Consider the following 19263-nt stretch of genomic DNA (forward strand, 5'->3'; position numbering starts at 1 on the left):
TCGTAGGAGCCAGAGCCACGGGCAATGAGTAGAAAAGTTTGTAAGTGTGTGGGACGCAGTGGTAGTTTGCGGCGGACAGGGTCGGCGCGGATTTTCTTGGATCCTCGGATGGTTGTGGTGACGAGTGGGTGAGCGCGGTTAGCGTCAAAGTTAGGATATAAGTCGGATAGGAAGTGTCTGACCCCAGATAAATATTTTGGGCCAGAGGCAATGAATTGAGAGGTGTATGCGATGTAACGAGCTAAAGTTTCAGGAGTGGGTTCAATGGAGAGGTGATGGGCCATGCAGAAGGAGATGTAGTCCCGAGCTCCTGTAGCATAGCCTTTAACTGTCGATTTTTCGATGGCATTGACCTGTAAATGAAGGACCCGACTGTCAAGATCGGATAGCTTCATTGTTGGGCGAGTCCGGCGCGATGGCCTGGACCCGCCCAGGGCACTCAAAAGCACCCCCTCCATCGCGCCGGCAGGAGGTCCCGTGGTGGGGAGAAAAGGCGGACGCGGTCATGAGGGAATTTTGCGCGATATTCGTCGAGCAAAAGACGTGAGAGGAGGTCGGCTCGGATGTTTTGTTTTCCTGGGATGTGTCGAACACGAAGGTCAATCCCTGATTCGATGATGATACCCGCTATTGCCATTAGTGGGCCATTGTGCAACGCTTCAGAGACCCGTAAGCTGTTGAATATAGCGACGGAGTCCAGGCTGTCAGTATGAATGAGAAGACGACGAGGGGGTGAAGGAAACGAGGCGACATGGTGGATGGCTGACATGATAGCCACCATCTCCAGGAAGAAGATGTCTATTTTTGAACCAGGGGGACACTCCTTGATCCCATACATGAAGCCCTGGTTTCCATATACAAAGGACATCCTGAGGGTAAGGCTGGCATCAGTCCAAACCTCCAAGTCAGCTGCAGCGTCATCCCAGATACCATCATCCAAGAAGCGAACACCGACTGCTTTTGGGATGATACTGACGAGCCAGGTCAGATCTGAAATGACTTCCGCGTTCAGGTGTACAGCGCCAAGAGGGCGAGATTTGCCACTGGTCTTGTGGTATAAGGCTGATAGGGCGGGGCGAGCCCATGGGAGGACATTTAGGAGCCAGTTGAGGTGACCAGCCAGCCGTTGCCATTCACGTAGGAGGGGCTTGCGGTTGGGAGTGGATAGGAAGGTGTTGATTTTCTCGACGATGTCAGTGAGGGAGCTTGGAGGGAGAGAAAGAGAACCTTGATTTGCATCGACCCAGAAGCCGATTATTTTCAAGACACTTCCATGCTCCTGCTTTTTGTCTTCAAAAGGACATCGGATTGCCTCCCAGAACAGGAGTAGTTGGACTTGTTGGCGAGGACGAAGCTTTCCATGGTATGTGATAAGGTTGTCTTCGAAATCCCAACCAAAAAAGTCGTCCATGTAGACATGAAGGCTAAAAATGCCCAGTTTGCGAATGGCCAGCCAGCATAAAAGCCCTGAGATGGCGCACCAGCAACGTGGTGATGCGCGGTTGCCAAATACAAGACGACGGACGATGTAGAGTTTTCCTTCGACTACAACGACCTGCCGAAGTTGCCATAGAGGATGTGCTGGCAAGTTGAGAAATGCAGATGCGACGTCTGATTTGAAGGTTATGATGCGTCGTCCAGGGTTGTCTGTGTGGGCATCACGAAGGGATTGCCCAAAAGGATGCATGTCGTCGTAGCGGACTTTAGCTTCAGATTTTGGGATGCCATCGTTTATCCCTGAGCTTGAGTGGTCGGTGACAACGCGAGCTTTGCCGTTTTGCCAAACAACAAACATGGGGGACACTTTCATCCCAGGTAAAAGTTCAGAGTTCGGGAGCTCGTCAGACCAACGACCAGCCAATCTTTCTTTATCTCGAAAGTTGCGGATAGCGTCCAGATCGCCTTCATCTGTTGAGTAGTTGTCGATGACTTCTTCAAGTTCGACCTTCCATTCACCGTCATCGAGAGGCCAAAATCCTTCCCGAAGGCCAGTCATGACCGATTGGACAAAGGGTTGATTCGGGTGATCAGTGAGCATAGACTCAAGTTTGTCGACATCGAAAGGTGTTTCGACTTTGATCTGGTCTTTCATGGTGAGGAGGGACGCCTGAATTTTTGGATCTTGCAAGAGATGAGAGGGTGGCGAAGGAAGAGGGGGAGCAGATTCAGTGTAAAGGGCAGCAGGGGATAGATGTTTATTAGTTGAATCAGACCATACATAACGTCGTCGAAAGCGGGGTACATCTATGAGTGGGGTATCCAGCTTTCGCTTCAGCCCCGAATTGATAGATCTAGGCCCTTCCTTTGCCTTTGCTGCTCTCTGAGTAGCTTCCGCCAGCTCCTTTTCTTTGTCGAGCTTGGAGGAGAGTGTCGCAGACAGGTTCGTCCTTTGCTCGGTGTTGACCTTCGCACTCACAGCAAATGCCATGCCTGCGCCCATTCGGGCAAGGGGCTTCGCAGATGCCCATGTTCCAATTTCGGCAAGGAGTTGACGAGCGCTTCGAGGGAGAGCTCGACGAAGCCACTGGGTTACTGCGCTTCTTGGAAGACGGGCTAGAACCTTGAAACATACGCGCCAAAAGCGGCACGTTAAGTTGAGTACGATCATCCATACGGAAAGGACTCTTTGCGTAGCGATCCCGAGCTTCAACATCAAAAGCAATGGCGATCGATGGATCGTGAGGCACTGCGCGAAACAAATCAGTGACCATCCGCTGATACCCTTGAAGCTCTGAAGAGCGGTGGCGATAGACCAGCACGACAGCTGAGCTCCAAGCTCCGAAGACTCGAGCCCATTCGGACTCAGAGCGAAGAGGGCGCTTGGCTGATGCTTGCTCCTTCTTGATGAGTGCGTAACCTCCACCGAAGTCGCGAGGTTCGTCGTTGTGGTCATACCCTTTGTCCATCGAAGCGAAGAGCTTTTCAAAGTCGACAAAGTGATCTTGGATGACCAGACGCCAGATGGAGCGAGGGATGGGATCGATGAGCGGTTGCACCTGCATAAGGTTGACGAGAGAGTCGATGGTCTTGTCCGTTCCGATTGCCTGCCGAAGCTTCCAAGTCTCCTCAATGTGGGGATCGGATATAGTGGACGTCGAGAGTTCAGCCAAATGCGGGGCAAGGGCGAGAACAGTAGCAGGTAGTGACTGAGAGGTTGAACGTTCGACCCCGAGCAGTTTAGCGAGATCGTCCGTCGAGAGAAGGGTCGTAGTCTCATCTGAAGCTTGTGAGCCCGCCAAACGAGAGAGCTTGGCGTTGAGAACGGCCCACGCAGCGGTGTCGACTGCTGTACGGCGATCAGCTGCCTCTCGGTTGCGTACCTCCTCAAGGAGTGCTTCACGCCGAGCGCGAAACTCGACTGCCTGAGCTTCGTCAAGGCCTTCAGGAGTCGATTCCCGGACCACTTGTTCCCCAGACTGGGCATCTGGCTGTCCCTCAACATCTCTATCCTTCCTTTGCTGATCCAGTCGTTGGGTAAGCTGTTGAAGGTAGTCCTCCCCTTCGGCTGGGGACGCGCCTGCGTCTTGAAGATGTTTTGCAAAGTCCGAAAGGGGTAACCGTCCTTCGACGACGTCGGAGACGATGACCTCGAAGCCTTGAGCACGCTGCCGAGTTGCCTCAGCACTAACATCGGTCATTGAGAAGGGGATGCTGGATGAAGAGGTCGAATGGCACGGTGTCACTTGGAGAAAGGAGGTTGGATGGCGAGGGAAGCGAGCAGTTAGCCAAAGAGAGAATCTGTGAGAGGCACGATACGTGAGTATTGAGCTGGAGAAGGTATTTCGATACTTCTTACAAATCTGGCAAACGAAGTCTGAACCAGAGGGAATGTAAGAAAGTGAACGAAGCTCAATAGAATAGATGCCTCACCAAATGAGAAGTGATTAGAGCGCGTTTGTAGTAAACGATAGGCGGAGCCTAGGAAGAGAATCACTGCTCATTCGTGTGAGTATGCGGCGCATAAAGATAGAGAGCGCGGAGCGCTTACCTGTGCTGGATGGTAGTGGTCTGAAGGAGAGGGAGCCAGCACAGGAGAGGGAAACGACACCAATGACTTCTCCTAACTCAGCATCTGCCAAACTTTGGCACTGAGTCAGGGATCGGTGTCGAAGCCCATGGTAGGTGAGCAGAGCTCGAGGGGTGAGCGGAGCTCAAGGGGGAAAAGGCTCAGCGGCGCTGAGCTTTTCCCCACTTTTGAGATTCCGCCGAAAACCTTATTGCTCGAAATGGTAAAACGTCACATGACCTGGGGAAACACGACGCGAAACAAACAAATGATCTTTCTGCCACCAGCTCTCAAACTCCCCCGCCAATGTCGCAAGCCCTGCAACTCAAGACCACTCCGGCGTTGGTATCACAAACGGAAATACCGCCCCGACCACACAAAGCACACCCAGCGAGGGCACGAAGGTGAGCCCAACGACGACAAGTGCCCGGCGCCGACAGTACAATGAAAGCCGCCAACGGTGAAGCACAAGCAAGCCACGGCCTACGAGCATGACACCACTTAGGCATGGCCCCATCCGCACGAGCCCGACGCCAACGGCAAACATCCCTCGGGTGGATTTCAGGGCGGGGGAATATCCAAGCGACCCACGACACGGAGCTTCGCTCCTCACATCATCGCTCATCTGCAAGCGCCTGACGCAACTCTCATCCGCGCGAGTCCCACACCAACGACAAACATACGGGGTAGATTTCAGGGCGGGATGCAGATGGCGGGGCGCGAAACGACACCTCCAGGTGGGCGCGATTGTTAGTTGCCACTGATTACTTACCCACTGTCCCAAAAGGTGTATTAGTATCAATATATACGGCTTTGCTTTAGTTGGCATCATAGAACTTAGGGTGCATTTACTATATATTCTGTCCATTGAGCAATTCCCTCCTGAAATATAAAACCAAGGACTTAGTAACTTCCGCGAGTTCGCGACCGCGCCTTGTTTCCGGCATCACATGATATCGCTCCTTTTTAAGAATAAGGTTTTCGGCGGAAAGTGAACAACTGCTTTTCCCTGGCGGAGTTTGATTTGGCGCAGAGGCCTACAAAATGCCTCCTTACCCCTGGAACCCGCCATTATGACGACACACGCCATATCGCGCGCTTCACGACTCAGCTAAGAGACCTTCTGTCCGGATTGCTGCCTGAGGGTGTATGTGCCCTGAGCAATCCTGTCCGGGCTGGGGTTCTGGCTAGTTTCAACGTTTGGTCACTTTCTGTCCGGACTGGCTCCCGGCCGATTTGCAAAAATCCAAATTTTTTGTCCGGATCGGGACCAGACCGTTTCTGCTATTGACCGGGGTCCTGTTGTCGTCGAATGAGCTCAAAGTGATTCCAGTGCTTAAATTCATGCCAGCAACGACGTCGGCATTAAACTGACATTGCACCTTCGAACTCTCCGATTCTTGGCAAATATCATGCTCTGGAACGTTTAGGAGCGGGAGCTTACGGTAATCTTTCTTACTCACACACGTCGTCGCTTTTCTGACATTCGGAACCGTCATTTTAGGACGGGTTTATCGGGCAACAGATGTGCTTGAATCCTCAGCGCAATATGCGGTAAAGCTCGAGCGTGCTTCGAAAAAAAAAAAAAAACCGACCTCCTTCAGAACATGAAGCTAACGTCTTGCTGATCTTGGCTGATGTCAATGTTTCTCCGCGGATCCCTCGCGTGTTAGATTATGGCTACGACAAACCAAGTCACTCAAAAGCTCTGGTCCTTGATCTATTGGGCGCTGATCTCCAGTTCATGCGTAAAAAGTGCGGAGGTCGGTTTAGCATCAAGACCACCTTGCTATTAGCCACTCGACTCGTTTGTGTTCTCGACTTCTGCACCGTTTCTCTCTGATCTCGCATCTCCTGTCAGATTCCGACCATTCGGTATATCCATTCCAAAGACTTTGTCCACAGAGATATAAAACCCGGAAACTTGCTGTTGGGAGCAAAAGACAACGAAACTAGTGTTTACATCGTTGACTTCGGTATTGCTAGACGGTATAGAAATCCTCGAAACGGTGCCCATATCCCATTTCTTGACGGGAAGTCAATTGTTGGCACTGTTCGTTACACGAGTCTCAATACTCATTTCGGAATCGGTGGGTCGTTGAGGTTCAGCAAGTACTCATAGTCAAGTATATTCATCTTTTGCTAAAGCACAGACACGGCGTGATGACATTGAATGCCTGGCATATTCCCTTCTCGATTGCTTGCGAGACCTGCCATGGGGAAATGTTATAGGCGGAAGCCCGAAGCAGTTCGAGGACAGGGTCAGAGAAAAGAAACGATCTTGGACTCCCGAAAGACTCTGTGCCGACATTCCCAATGCATTCAAAGTCCTTCTTTCTCATGCGCGACAACTCAAGTTTGATGAGGAACCCGATTATGACGGTCTACAGGCGGCCTTTATGGATGACATGAAGCGTCGTGGGTATTCTCCGGATGAACCTTTTGACTGGTCCCCAGCCGCTGATACCGAAGGTACCTTATGTATGATACCTGTGTCAAGTCACTCAAACCTCTCTCAGATTTTGCACCCCCGATCGCGAAGAAGGCCCGCCCTGCACAAGCAGTGGCAGAGAGTACGCTTAGGCTACTTGATTCGATCCGCCCTGGTGATTTCATCAAGCTCAAACTCCTTGGTCCGCCTACCATTCAATTCAGCGGACGCTTCAGTAGTGTCAATACGGATACTAGCTTCTGGCAGCCTCCATCAATGGCTGATGAAAAGTGGAAATTTCCTTACAGACCAGCCATCGTCGCATCGGTGGAGCGCGACATTGTCGTCCGCAAAGGAAGAAAGGGGATGACACTGTCGGTTTACCCTCTCATGTTACGAAGGTCGGGCCTGCACGAATTTCCAGAACATATGCGACGCCGATTCATACCCCTGGAGGCATCTATGCTCGGCAGTGATCCCCGCACCCCAGAAGTCGAACCCAAGTGGACCCTTGCAGACACATACATCTACAATACCTGTGTAACACTCACCGTTTCCATAGATCCCTATCTTATGCCGGTCAGTAGATGTCACCATTTGTGCTGCTTGTATCTGACTGTAAACAGAAGGAAGGACTTCGTCCAATATGTTGGCATCTCAAAGGTTCACAGGACCTTACGAAACTCAAAAAACAACTCGAGCTTGTCCGCCCATCTCTCGAGGCCGGCCAGCCAATTGAGCCGCAGGATTGCGACGAAACCATTCATATCAAGAAGAACGAACGCTATCTTCTCCGAACCGTACTTGCGGAGATTGGTCCATTGACTCCCGCCGATGCTCAAGGTCAAGATGTGGTGTGGTCGGGAAGGAATGGGTGGCTGACAGAGTATAATCAGATCGGCAGCCGTCTTGAACAGGAGCAAGGAACCTCTTGTGAAGTCTCAAGTGAGGAGTATGACTCTGATTACATTTATGATGGTATTTCTCCAGCGGGGGAACGGCGAAAGTCCTGTACAGTGAGCTTGGACACAAGCTATTTTGAATAGTATTTCACTCGTTTGTAAAATCCTCTCGGATGTACGTATCCTGACGTTCATGAAGTAATACAGCTGTAGTGCGTGTGCACTGTTCAAAGCCGTGCGGGATACAAGACGAACCGTACGTCTTGAAATCGTCGTCGTCCGTGCCGTTTTTAAAATTGAACCTCAAGACCGGGGGCGCCCCAGGGAATTGGCGGACTTCGAGAGCGATGGCCGCAACGTAACTTATTTAGATAAAAAGATCTTGAAAATATTGGCTAATGTGATACAACATCGAGTGATTTACCAATGCCTGCAAGCTCCGGATTCATTCGGCAATGCCAGTCATATTGAACAAGGAAATGAAGGGCTTGTAAGAGATGGCTTGATAGAAATTTTTCAATGGGCCTGAAGGGTTTGCGATAGTTGCGAAGCCGTTCAAAATTGATGGCAGAATAGTCCTTCCAGCAACTGATACACGCGGGTTAGTGGGCACCAATGACGGAGAGCCAACGTACTTTTGCCAACGCCATTGAGTTGCGGAGAGCTGAAAATGTTGTATTCATGCCAATTAGCCAAATCCCGAGCTTGCGCGAGATATGTTGGGGGAAGGGCTTTGACAAAATTAGAATCATGGATGGACTCGAAGAGCGAGAGCAGAATTAAAGATAACACCAGGTTCTCCTCCGGCATCAGCACGGATCGATATTTCGGTCTCGTTGGCGAGAGTGGTGTTCAAGCCTGGAATCAAAAAAGGAGACGAAGCATTGAGATAACGGGCTCGGAGCAATTGCCCTAATTGGAATTCTTGTTGCTGATCTCGGGGAGTCAGAGAGGTAGGTCGAATTTAAGGGATTCAATCTACATTTCCGAGGGGCGTGAGGGCCGTGTTATATGGTGTGTATGTTGTAGGGTCTTGATAGAAACCTATTTTTTGTTTAAGAAGATGAAGATTACGGTACGTGCGCAAAGAATGATGGCCCGACCTTCTCGATCTCCATGACGGGTAAGCAAAACAACGCCTAATAATTTATTAGATTCGGAGGACATTATCAACGGTCAAGGGAGAGGGGCTTCGGCGTTTCAAACAGCCAAGCCTATTTGTACGTATACTTACCCCCCTTTTGTACCGCGAGGCATTCGGCAATTACCAGGCAGCCCAGGAACGTAGAAATTTGGAAGCCCACTAGAGAAAGGAGGAGCCGACAGGAGCCGACCTTGTGATCTTTGCATAAAAGTTCATCCAGGGCCTGACGCTATCATCTTCCGAGGTGTACGATCTCACAAAGTGATTCGATGATAAGATCCTATGAATTGTCACCGACGTGTAGAATGATCTTCGCTCTCTATCTGTGCTTATCTTCCCTGAGGTAAAAAGATAACAGAATGTAGGTAATTTCTACTTTGCTGCTTAGAGAGTACCACCAACGGATTCCATAGTCTAAATGTGGGGAGTTGAGCTAGTATCGAGGGGGCAAAAGCACCACTCACAAAAGCTGATGCTGTTGGGCGATCGAGGATCGCTAACTCGTTCCGAGTGAAAGGAAGAAGAGGGACAAGATGAGTGCGAACAGGCAAAAGCAGCAGGATGATGACAGGAAACCCTATCGCAGCTGAAAAGGGATTAGTTTGAAAGTGTAAAAGCATTCAAGGAATAAAACGTACCAATTGTTTGGGTGACAGCAAATGCGGCTGCGAACCCAATTATCTGGGCTCCTACGAACAACACGATACGTGACTTGCGGACTTTCCTGAGAGGATCGTAATTGGGCGTCAGGGTCTTGTCTTCAAAAAGATACAATATCTTTTTGGTTATTCCATTTTCTTGTAGGGCACTAGCACCCATATACCAGCTGCACAAAACATTAGACGATACCTAGAACTCAGGTAAATTAACGTACAAAAGACCAGCTAGGACGCCTCGCGGGATTAGACTCAAAACATGCAGAAAGGGGCTGGTGAGGAGGACCAGGCAAAGGGCACCTTGTGCAAGGTTTGACACGCGTTGCTCGACGACTGCCACTGGCACCTCGCGACGGTAAAAGAATTTCGAATCCGGAGGTTGTGGATCATCTTCATATAGATTGGAAGAGCGCGACAAAGTACGGGAGTGGTGCGAGCCTTCCCCAGAGATCTGTCGCTCTTTCGAAGGGGGCCCCATAATCGTAAGAGATGTTGTATGGATTGGAGCTTGAGGTATCAGACCATTCGGGGCAGGTAATCCAAGCAGTCCGGCAATAAATGTGGTGATTCCGAGAAGGAAGAAGTCCCAGTGAAACCCTGGAGGTTTGCGGAGAGGGAATTCGGATCCTTGCGCCATTAAGGACTATAAGTCAAATTATAAAAACTGAATATGTTGAAATTGCATCGATGAACGCACTGAGACGTTATGATCGAAGAAGAAGAGAATCCAAAGGACAAGTCCAAACGGAAGTGCAATGCCAACCCATCTCCCTTCTAGCTGCCAAAATTTGACAAGCAATTCTCTCCCGCCAGCAAGTTGAAATGAGTGACCAGCGGGTAGTGTCAGCGGGTTGGTCGCATTGAACTTGCCCCAGTATGCCATTGCTGAAGTAGCTACGAGAGAAGCAGGCATCCCATAATCTGCCAAGAAGCGGCGGACATGACGGTGGAAATAGGTTGTCTGCGAAAGGGATTGAAAGAGGAAGCATGTGACAAGCATGACGAGGGCAAGGATTATAGTCACAAAATAGCCCTGTGATTGGGGGCTATCCACTGTTATGTGTTGTCGAGTGATGACCTGGACACCGTACTGTAGGTATACCCAGGACACGTAGAATCCGAACGTGTCACAGGAAAAGAGAGTCACATACTTCAACAAATTGCAACCTATGAATGAGCTTCAGCTGGCGCTCTCCTCTATCCATATATGAAACATACAGTTAAAGATTGCGGTTATCCAGTGGAAGATAGCAGCCCACAAGTAGACCCAACCAATAAATTGAAGATAGTTTGGAGGGTTCGCTTCCCGACTGAGAATATCGAAAATAGTTTTGTTAAATACGGTGATTGGGCCTAGCCAGGCATAAGGGGTTTGGAGGAGAGGTAAGGGGCAAACGTCAACAGACCAGTAACACCAGCGATGGTGAGCGGTTGGGCGCCAAAGACGGAGAATATAAATGCTGCCATAAATGATGACAGTAGAATTTCCGTTACGCCGTATTGTTCAGTGGTCTCTATTAAATCTAATGCAAAGGCAATTCCTGGAAGTACGCTAAGGGGATAGAAATTCAAAGTCTGCGTTGAGCCGAAAGCGTAGAGGCGACTCACTTGGCAAAAAAAATCAGAGCTGTGGCTGGGATGATGCGGTAATTCCAGGCATCAACCCAGTCACTCCAATACCAAGGTGCTCTTGCGCGAAAGTCTAAGATTATGCCCTTTCCAAGGCATCTAAACCAGGTTCGTAAGGCAGTCAGCGTTGACCGTCGGTGTTCACCAGATTGTTGCCTTTCTTTCGTATGTGATAAAACTTTTGTCATGTTCTGCTGCACTTCAGCTTCTATGTGGCGGGATAGTTCTAAGAAAATAAAAAGTTCAATTGAACTTTTGTAGGGTGTACGGATTGGATAACCGTTACGTCACGCCGAATTTGTGACACCAGCTCTGGTTCGATGCCTTCGCACAATGCAAACGAGCCTCCCAAATCTCCCTTTTCCGGATTATGGAGACGCAGTTCTCGACGCATCTGGTATTCATAGCTCTGCTGAATCTGGTCCACGGACGTATCCTAGCACAGATCTTGAGTCCCTCACGCCTTGGACCTCTTTCCCAGATGACATACACCAAGCCATCTTAGCAGCCACTCCCGCACATTTACTTCACGCAGCTCCTTTCCCCATCGATGGTCACAACGGCGACAGCGTTGTTGAGAACGAACTAGCGATCCATATTCATGCGGTGGCCGCCTTACTTACAGTGTTTTGCATGTGAGATTGCACTGCAAATCCCACGAAAACTTGTTTGCACTTGTATTTCGTGACCTGAAGTAACCATTTTCGGTTGATTTTGGGTGTAGAACGCATGACACCAGCCACAAACTACAAGTACAAACAGGTTTTCGTAAGATTTCGAGTGCAATCTCACATGCAAAGCACTGTAAACCGGCTACATCCGTGTTGCGGAAGTTAGGGGTGAAGGGACGTTTCGTCACGCCAGGCGGTGGGACTAGCGCGATTGTAGGAGATCCAGACTTTTCATGGATCACGACTTCTGGGTCACCGCGGCACCCGAAAGTTATCGTGCGTGTATCAGTCCCCTCTTACATATGTGCTTGTTAAACCCTGCTGGTGTAGGTTGAGTACAAGGCTTGGTGGGCCGCGGACCTTGTAAATCCCATCGCTGCCTTCCATAGCACTGAGAATGACACCCTCAGTGAACAATCAGTGCATGCCCTCCAACAAACCTACGGGTATATGGCGTTCAACAACAACAAATTTGGTATCCTTACCAATTGGAAGCATGCCTTGTTCCTGCGTCGCGCTGAAACACCCGATCGCAAGACCCTTGAGTACTATCTGGTTGAGCTAAACAGAGCTGGCTGGCTCTCAATGCTCAAAGTGTTCGTTGGCATGGTGTTGCTTGCTGAGGATGACTGGTTCTATCCATGCCCTACCCTATTCCCTGCCCCTCTGAACCTAAGCTTTGGAACGTCGCCTGCTGCCTGGAAGAATCGGAGGGCAGCCGTTGCTGTTGCTGGAGGATATTCTATGCAACCCGTCAATGGTGCTTACCAGCGTCGTCCTATTGACTTTCACCTATGTTGCCTTGACCCCCGCTCTGCTCGTCCTCGAGTGGATGGTTGTGTAGTGACTGCGACATTGCTATCACAATCCGCTGGGTTCCCTGACCTCAATGTTGTCTGCAAAATTGCTGATGCCTTGCACTCTGCCGATGCAGCAAGTTCACTAAATGATGAAGCCTGTACCTATGCTGCTCTACAAGATCTCCAAGGCAAAGTGATACCCACACTGCATGGCTTCTATGAAGTTTGGGGGATTCTGCAGTTTCTTGCTCTTGAACCTGTCGGTAACGCCATTCCTGAAGATGAACAAATCGACCAAACACTTCGCACGGAAATGAAGGCAGCTCTCCGGCACATTCACAATGCGGGGTATCTCCACGGCGATATCGCGCGTCGTAACTTTTGTAGAACGGATAGCGGTGACATTTTCTTGGTGGACTTGGAGAGATGTCAACCTTCTGGGGACCCATCCGAGCTGGATCGTGAGATGGATAAGGTAGACAGGTTGTAGATTCTATGTCTGTCACTTGCATAGAAAGTCCTACCTATGTAAAGGTAGAGGTATTGATGTAGTTCTAAAGAAACTCAAAGATCGACCACTGTGTGCAATTCCAACGTGTTCCGTTTTAGCAGAGACGTTGCAGATGATGACATCGATGAAGCTTTGAAGTCTACAGGTCCCTTGATGGCGCAGACTTTCCTCGTCCGTGTTCATTTCTACCTCGTCGTCTTTGGCGGCCTGTATCTTCTTCTTGTCCTCCTCTTGGCCGTTCCTTTCTTGCAAAGCCAGTTGCGTATGCGTCCTCCAAGCATCCTCCTCGTCTGACATTATTTAGTGTCATATACCTGAATTCGATAAGACTTCCCCTGTTTGCCAACTTCAATACCCCAGAGAAATATGGCTTAGCCCGTACGTCGCAGTGCAACCGAGCCTGTGTTGTATCTGACAGTAACCCCCAGCCAACAAAACCCTCAACCTAAAGATTCGAACGTCGGATAACGAGACAATTGGAGCATGGTTCATTCTTTCTGATTCCTACTACCGTTCTCTCCCCGCCGTTCCATTTGATGTTGCTGTTCATGTCACCAAAGCACTGAAGAAACGGCCCACCATTCTCTTCTTTCACGGGAACGCCGCGACTCGCGCTTTTCATGCACGTATCCTCCATTACCAAGCGTTGTCCTCGCGGTTGGCTGCAAACGTCCTCGCTATCGACTATCGCGGGTTTGCAGACAGCACGGGAAGTCCATCTGAAGAGGGACTCACTCGCGACGCCAGGGCTGCCTGGGACTGGCTGGTTCACAACGGAGCAGAGCCAGAGGATATTTTAATTGTTGGACATAGCCTTGGAACAGGAGTCTCCATGCAGTTGGGCGTTGAATTATCTTTGCATAAGATTCAATGTCGGGGAATCGTGCTCTTATCTGTACGTCCTGCAATTTTTCAAAGAGATATAAGCAAGCCAACTGTCGATGCAATAGCCTTTCTCGAGTATCCGAGAGGTGTTGAACACTTACCATATGTTTGGATTTATACCTCTGATTAAACCACTTGCCATTATTCCCGGTGCTATCCGTAAGCCAATTATCATCTCAAATGTTGAATCACCGTTCATAGATGGATAAATATCAGGTTTCGTCGAAGGCGCACTGATACACAAGTTTGATTCACTTCAAGCGGTTCCGGTACGTCGTTCTAAGCAACATTGCAAAGATTCTTGAGGTTGAGTCTACGATAGAACATCACATCTTCTGTCCTTATCGGCCACGCAGAAAACGATTGGGATATCCCCGACTCACACTCGGATGTTTTATTTGAAGCCTTCCTCGACATACATCTGCCGCCTGTCTCCCCTCCAGATCATGCAACGGTTATGACGACAGACCAGTGGAATACTTTTACAACTCAGCAGGCGGCTCGACAGAACAAGCGAAATGAGCTTGTGACCACCACAGTCATGGCGAACTTTGGACGTGTGGATGCATTCGAGGCGGATGGAAGAAAAATTGTGCTCGTAAAGACGCTTTTTGGGGGACATGACTACCTAGGAGTGCAAGAAGGCATCCAGGATGTCATTGGGAGAACTTTTGGACTGTAATTATATCGCTCGTAAAACACATGACCCCACATTGAAACAAAAATGATCTTTTCGGATTTGCTCTTGAACATGAGACTGTACCCATCCTTATCGTTGACTCTATAATATTATATTCGGTCATACCGTGACCCCTCTAAGAGATATATACTACAAATACAAGTCCGTGACCGACAACTCAGTTCACTGTTCAATCATCAACCTCGCTCGCAAGGGTCAGCCTCTCCACGCACAACCGGGCGACTACTTCGCCGTCGAGGGGGATCGCATTTCCTTGAAAACCCTCAACGTATTTTGGGATCGGTACTGCGGGGCTAGTGAAGTACCTAGTGGAAAATAAGTTGCGGGACTTGAGCTTGAAATAGGAACGTACTCTGAATTCCAGAAACCATAGTGCACCATTCCGAGAGCGCGCGTTGTATACTCGTAATCGTGGGCGAAACCCTGAGGGTAAAAGAACTCCATTACGGTCGACCTAGGCGAGGGCTTCATCCATATAAGCGACGTAAGACCATTGCCATGGACTCCCATCATAATCTACCATCCCAAATGAGTAAGTGCAATTTGGTTTTACAGAAATGGATCAACATACGGTTGTCCTCGCCGCGAGTTGTATTTGTTCAACGCGGGACATAGCCTCCGCATTAACAACGTTGACTTCATATCCATATCGGTCCCTCAACTTATAAAGCTCTTTCACAAGCTTGTCATGATGTTCGGGTACCAGCATACGTCTGCCCCACTGCTGTCTTGAGATGTACGTTATGACTGGGACGCTCGTCGTACCGCCGCCAATGGCAGGGCCTAGACCAGCAAATTCAACAACGTTGTTCCTTATCGGCATCCACCAGTTCACGCTCCCAGGAAGTGCCATCGGGGCGCCCGCCGTCCGCTGGTATCGCGCATAATTATAGGACAGCATTGCTGCCGAACGATCAGCAATGACGACCCGGTCGAACACGAACGGACGCCCCATCTCCGCACGGTCTCTCCAGTCATCAATAAATTCCATGGTAATGGCAGGGAAGGAAGATCGCACGACCCATTGGTTCATAAATGCATAGTCACGCCAATGGAATGCATCAATATGGTTGAACATAAGTCTGCGAACAACGGGAAGGGTCGTGTTTCCTTCGGAGGTGATGGCCGTGTCAAGGGAGGAGTAAGTCCGCCAAAATCCAAACCATAGCTCTGCCGACCAATGATAATAGTGTGTAATGCTTTTGAGTAGAGGATCAGATGTGCAAAAAGTAGTTGGATCCATAAGACGTACAACTGTGGGGGGTCGTTGACAAGCCACTAGTTGAAATATCAACCACTGTGGTCAGCGAAAAGCAGGGCACGCACTGTTACACCGTCCATGATCTGAGCCCCCGTCCCAAAGAGCTTTTTCGCTTCGCTACTGCTAACTATTCGGATATCCTCGTCGGAAGGAATGCGCGTCTCGGCAGCTTCAGGTCCTGGTTCGGTGAATATGCCTTTCGAGTAGATAAAACGGATATCGGGTACCGTCCGCGGTTCGTCAGAGACTATATACAGAACCCCTTTCATAATGTATAGTCTGTCGAAGATGGTCCAGCCTGATGACAGGCGTCAAAACGCTAAAGGAAATGGCAGCATGATATCTACCGGGCACATGAGAGACAATTCTGGTTTGTGGAACAGGCAACGTGGACCATCTGAGTTGGGTGTCAACTGTTTTGGAATGTGAGAGGGTTGGGGGAACGGCGGATATGTTGTCCTTAGGCGCTGGCCTCGGTAATCCAGATTTCGGCGACGAAGAAGAATGAGTAATTAAGAGAATGAACAAGAGGAGACTGAGAAGGAGTATTTCGCGCGGTGTTGGAGCCGCTGGGGCCATGGCAACAACGACGTACTTTTAGCAGGCAGACGTCGTTGAGAGAGAGTCAACGACTTGGTCAACGTCGAGGACTTGACTGGACTTGAATACTAAGGAGTCCCTAGCTTACGTAAGACCACATTTAGTTTACACGCCCAATCATCCCCGTCCAATCAAACTTGTCATACTTCTTCTTGAACTCCTTAACACGCTCCTTATTGCTGTGGAGATCAATTCGTCTGGGTCGGCGCCACCTCCTAGGCTCCAAGTCAAGCACGTTTCCAATGATCTCGCCGGCAAAGTACCTGTCGCTCAGTCAACATTGATCAAGAACAATAAAAACGGCACTTGCGATGGAAAATCACCACCGCCCTTCTCGCCCTCTTCCAGACCATTCTCATGCTCCGCTGCATCTGAAGTGCCTTCTATAACATGGCCATAGCCCCTCTCCCCCTTGTGGTCAAATTGAACCATAAAATAAGGCAGGTTGGGCACCATTGCTCGCCTGAAACCACCAGGTCGCGTTGAAAAGTCGATCAGCTTTTTGTGCTGAGACCACTCGGCTTCGGATGCTAGGATTGATTCCTAAATACTCAATGTAAATATCATGCTTATGGGTGGAGGCGAAGGGAAGTCTTTGTACCTTAAAATAGCCAGGTATGAGTTCGTACTGTTCCCAGGGCAATGGTACACACTCGATGCATGTGTGTTTTTGCCACTTGAGCGTGATCACAGTTTCATAGAAAATAACGCCCTTGTCATCTTCTGCAAACATGCGCATGAGGCATTTCATAAAGTTCTGTTGAATTTCAGACTATAGAATCAATCAAGGTGAACATTTCGCACCCGAACTTCGTCCCAAACATCGTCGTCTCCCTCAAGCATATTCAAATGATGCTGGATTGGTACTATCAAACAATGACCTTTGACAAGTTCGTCGTTGAGAGTACATGAGAGGTAAACCCGGGTGCCCATCGCAATAACAGGAGCCTTTGGGGGCGAGTCATCTTCCCCGTAGCAGAAATTGCAAGAGGCCAGAACTTTTTGTGTCCTTTTGTAATCTAAAGAAAAAATGTAAGGCATTGCAAATCACGAAGAGGTTGACAAATGACCGTGAATAGCAAATTGACGCTTCATGCCGTCCGAGCGCATTTTTTGTCGACCGAGTTTCTCGGCGTTGTCATCGATGTAATCGAGATCGTTCTTTTAGTTCAATTAATCCACGAAAAAAAAAAAAAGAAAAGAGTTCGAGAGTTTCTACCTGGTATTTGCCATCTCCCATGATGGCGCGTGCATACTGTGCATCCAGATTCTTTTGGTCCGCCATACCTGCGCCCATGCGTTCTTGCCTCAACATCTCTCCCAATGTTACTGTGTCGTCATCGGCATTGATGCGAATGACTTGTCCAGTTTTGGGATCGTGTGTCTCGAACTAAGAGAGCAGGAGTAAAGGCGAGCAAGAACAGACAATGAAACCTCACGTACCTTTTCCTCTTTCTTCTTCCTATTTCCAGGTCGAGCCTCTTCTTCCCCCCTCCCATGACCGACATCATACATCCTTCCCCGCGCATCCAGAGTAGGCAATACCTCTACCTTCCTCCGAACATCCCCGCCCGAGTCGAGCTCGCCATTCGCCCTACGTGCCTCAGCTTCATACTCCTTCTCGAGTTTCTCAGCATCTGGCATGCCGGTTAGCTTTGCTCGCAAGACTTTGGCTTGTAATTTATTCAGTGAGGAGGGCGAAAGAGCTCGACGGGAACCAGACGCCATTGATGTTGGAGTCATCACGGAAGGGACAGGTGTGTGGGATTGTGCAAGCGGTGAATTGGCTTGAGAGGGCAAACGCAGAGAGTCAAGCCTTCGGTTGCTTGGCGGGCGCGTATCAGGCGGAGAAGGAGTTGACGGCCCACTACCAGGAATGCCACCAGGTCGACGGAATGAGGACCTGCGACTTGACGACCCGCTTCCTCCGACGTCGGTGAACATAAGGCTTTTTTCTCCAGCTTCACCTTGCGAAGATGGATCCGTGACACGACCCCGCTCTGCACGTTTCCCTTCCCTTTCGTCTAAAATACGCCGTTCCTCTTTTGCTTCCTCAAATGCTTGCAACGATCCAAATCGTTCAGCACCCAGCGTCTCGACATCAAGCCCTTCCTCTTTGGCCGCTTCATACACTTTTCTGAGTCGCATCATGCGCCACGGCGACCCTGGTCCGCCTGGTACGTTGGCCTTAGGAGGTGGGGGTGTTGAATCGAAATCTATCTTCCTTCCTTCTTTAATTTCCACATTAAGCTCCCTATTACTGACTGCAGGCTATAATCTGATTTAGTGGTATATCTTCTGGGAGGAAGCCTGCGATATACCCTGTCAGGATCCGGCTTGTTCAATTTGGGATTCTTCTTCTTAATCTCTGTCCCCATGTTGGAAAAGAAGTCGATGCCGTTCCCCGAGCGCGAACCACCAGAAGGTTCACCATAACTTTCTGTGAGTGATTCGTCGCCAGCGAAAGATTGCTGTGCCGATACGCGAGAGACACTTGAGTCATTAGCTGCAGAGTTGGGGAGCAACATCCAGTCATCGCGTTTGAGAGTTGATTCTGTGACTGCTGCAGGTGGCAAGGGAGGTGCAGAAGGACCCGGCTCAGACGAAGAGGTTAGCTTGAGGCTTTCAGCGGTTGGAATACTTGTTGCAAGGACCTGCAGATATTATGAATGACAACAACGACGAAGTTCGGAACTGGCTTACCCGTTCACCATCCATGTCTATATTCTTCTCAACCCACATATCTTCATTGTCCGGGTTGTCGTCAACAATCTTAAGCTTACGTCCTGAATCTTTCTTCCTGTGCTTGGTCTTCCGACCGCCTTCATCGTTGTCGTCGTCTTTGCGCCGTTTTTTACGCTTTCTCTCTGAATCCTTTTCTCTAGAACTGTGAGAAGACTTGCTTGTTTCGCCCTTGCCCATATTGACGCAATGCGTAGTAGTTTGAGTATCTGGGTGAAGGTGCCAAGCAATTCACAACATCGCGTAATGACACGCCCTCCACGTGATTCGGAATTTGCATTGGAGTCAGGGATTCCGAGGCCGTTATGCTTATCTATTCTTACCC

The 19263-nt window shown here is 49.5% G+C and overlaps 8 protein-coding genes across 8 annotated transcripts; 4 read left to right on the plus strand and 4 right to left on the minus strand.

Moving 5' to 3' along the window:
* Positions 1–5711: 5711 nt before the first annotated feature.
* Positions 5712–6459, plus strand: LACBIDRAFT_145649 (uncharacterized protein; the record flags this gene model as incomplete). The annotated part of the gene is made up of 3 exons (XM_001875787.1): positions 5712–5813; positions 5868–6096; positions 6155–6459. Coding segments are annotated over 3 exons (636 nt in total), but the record flags the coding sequence as incomplete, so codon positions are not given.
* Positions 6460–7708: 1249 nt separating this feature from the next.
* LACBIDRAFT_309058 (uncharacterized protein) lies at positions 7709–8508 on the minus strand. The gene is made up of 4 exons (XM_001876202.1): positions 8443–8508; positions 8322–8383; positions 7975–8270; positions 7709–7927 (listed from the first exon to the last, which is right to left on the minus strand). The coding sequence occupies exons 3-4, from the start codon at positions 8147–8149 to the stop codon at positions 7785–7787; spliced, it is 318 nt and encodes a 105-aa protein (XP_001876237.1). The 5' UTR covers positions 8150–8270; positions 8322–8383; positions 8443–8508; the 3' UTR covers positions 7709–7784.
* A 359-nt stretch (positions 8509–8867) lies between these two features.
* On the minus strand, positions 8868–10956 carry LACBIDRAFT_230567 (uncharacterized protein; the record flags this gene model as incomplete). The annotated part of the gene is made up of 8 exons (XM_001876203.1): positions 8868–8897; positions 8948–9069; positions 9122–9309; positions 9358–9782; positions 9837–10306; positions 10358–10492; positions 10546–10691; positions 10748–10956. 8 exons carry the CDS (start codon positions 10954–10956, stop codon positions 8868–8870), a joined length of 1725 nt encoding a protein of 574 aa, XP_001876238.1.
* A 135-nt stretch (positions 10957–11091) lies between these two features.
* On the plus strand, positions 11092–11407 carry LACBIDRAFT_309061 (uncharacterized protein; the record flags this gene model as incomplete). Its single annotated transcript, XM_001875788.1, has 1 exon — positions 11092–11407. Exon 1 carries the CDS (start codon positions 11102–11104, stop codon positions 11405–11407), a length of 306 nt encoding a protein of 101 aa, XP_001875823.1. The 5' UTR covers positions 11092–11101.
* A 265-nt stretch (positions 11408–11672) lies between these two features.
* On the plus strand, positions 11673–12729 carry LACBIDRAFT_309062 (uncharacterized protein; the record flags this gene model as incomplete). The annotated part of the gene is made up of 2 exons (XM_001875789.1): positions 11673–11717; positions 11770–12729. The coding sequence occupies 2 exons, from the start codon at positions 11673–11675 to the stop codon at positions 12727–12729; spliced, it is 1005 nt and encodes a 334-aa protein (XP_001875824.1).
* A 174-nt stretch (positions 12730–12903) lies between these two features.
* Positions 12904–14317, plus strand: LACBIDRAFT_309063 (uncharacterized protein; the record flags this gene model as incomplete). The annotated part of the gene is made up of 6 exons (XM_001875790.1): positions 12904–13007; positions 13055–13128; positions 13179–13645; positions 13701–13794; positions 13852–13904; positions 13958–14317. The coding sequence occupies 6 exons, from the start codon at positions 12904–12906 to the stop codon at positions 14315–14317; spliced, it is 1152 nt and encodes a 383-aa protein (XP_001875825.1).
* Positions 14318–14504: 187 nt separating this feature from the next.
* LACBIDRAFT_230607 (uncharacterized protein) lies at positions 14505–15895 on the minus strand (the record flags this gene model as incomplete). Its single annotated transcript, XM_001876204.1, has 5 exons — positions 14505–14640; positions 14688–14851; positions 14907–15534; positions 15591–15613; positions 15662–15895. Coding segments are annotated over 5 exons (1185 nt in total), but the record flags the coding sequence as incomplete, so codon positions are not given.
* A 401-nt stretch (positions 15896–16296) lies between these two features.
* On the minus strand, positions 16297–19118 carry LACBIDRAFT_309065 (uncharacterized protein; the record flags this gene model as incomplete). Its single annotated transcript, XM_001876205.1, has 9 exons — positions 16297–16459; positions 16507–16739; positions 16798–16953; positions 17001–17215; positions 17267–17357; positions 17416–17586; positions 17640–18467; positions 18518–18850; positions 18900–19118. The coding sequence occupies 9 exons, from the start codon at positions 19116–19118 to the stop codon at positions 16297–16299; spliced, it is 2409 nt and encodes an 802-aa protein (XP_001876240.1).
* Between the last annotated feature and the right edge of the window lie 145 nt (positions 19119–19263).

This window comes from Laccaria bicolor, genomic scaffold (genome assembly GCF_000143565.1).
Source record: "Laccaria bicolor S238N-H82 LACBIscaffold_3 genomic scaffold, whole genome shotgun sequence".
NCBI classification, from domain to species: Eukaryota; Fungi; Basidiomycota; class Agaricomycetes; order Agaricales; family Hydnangiaceae; genus Laccaria; species Laccaria bicolor.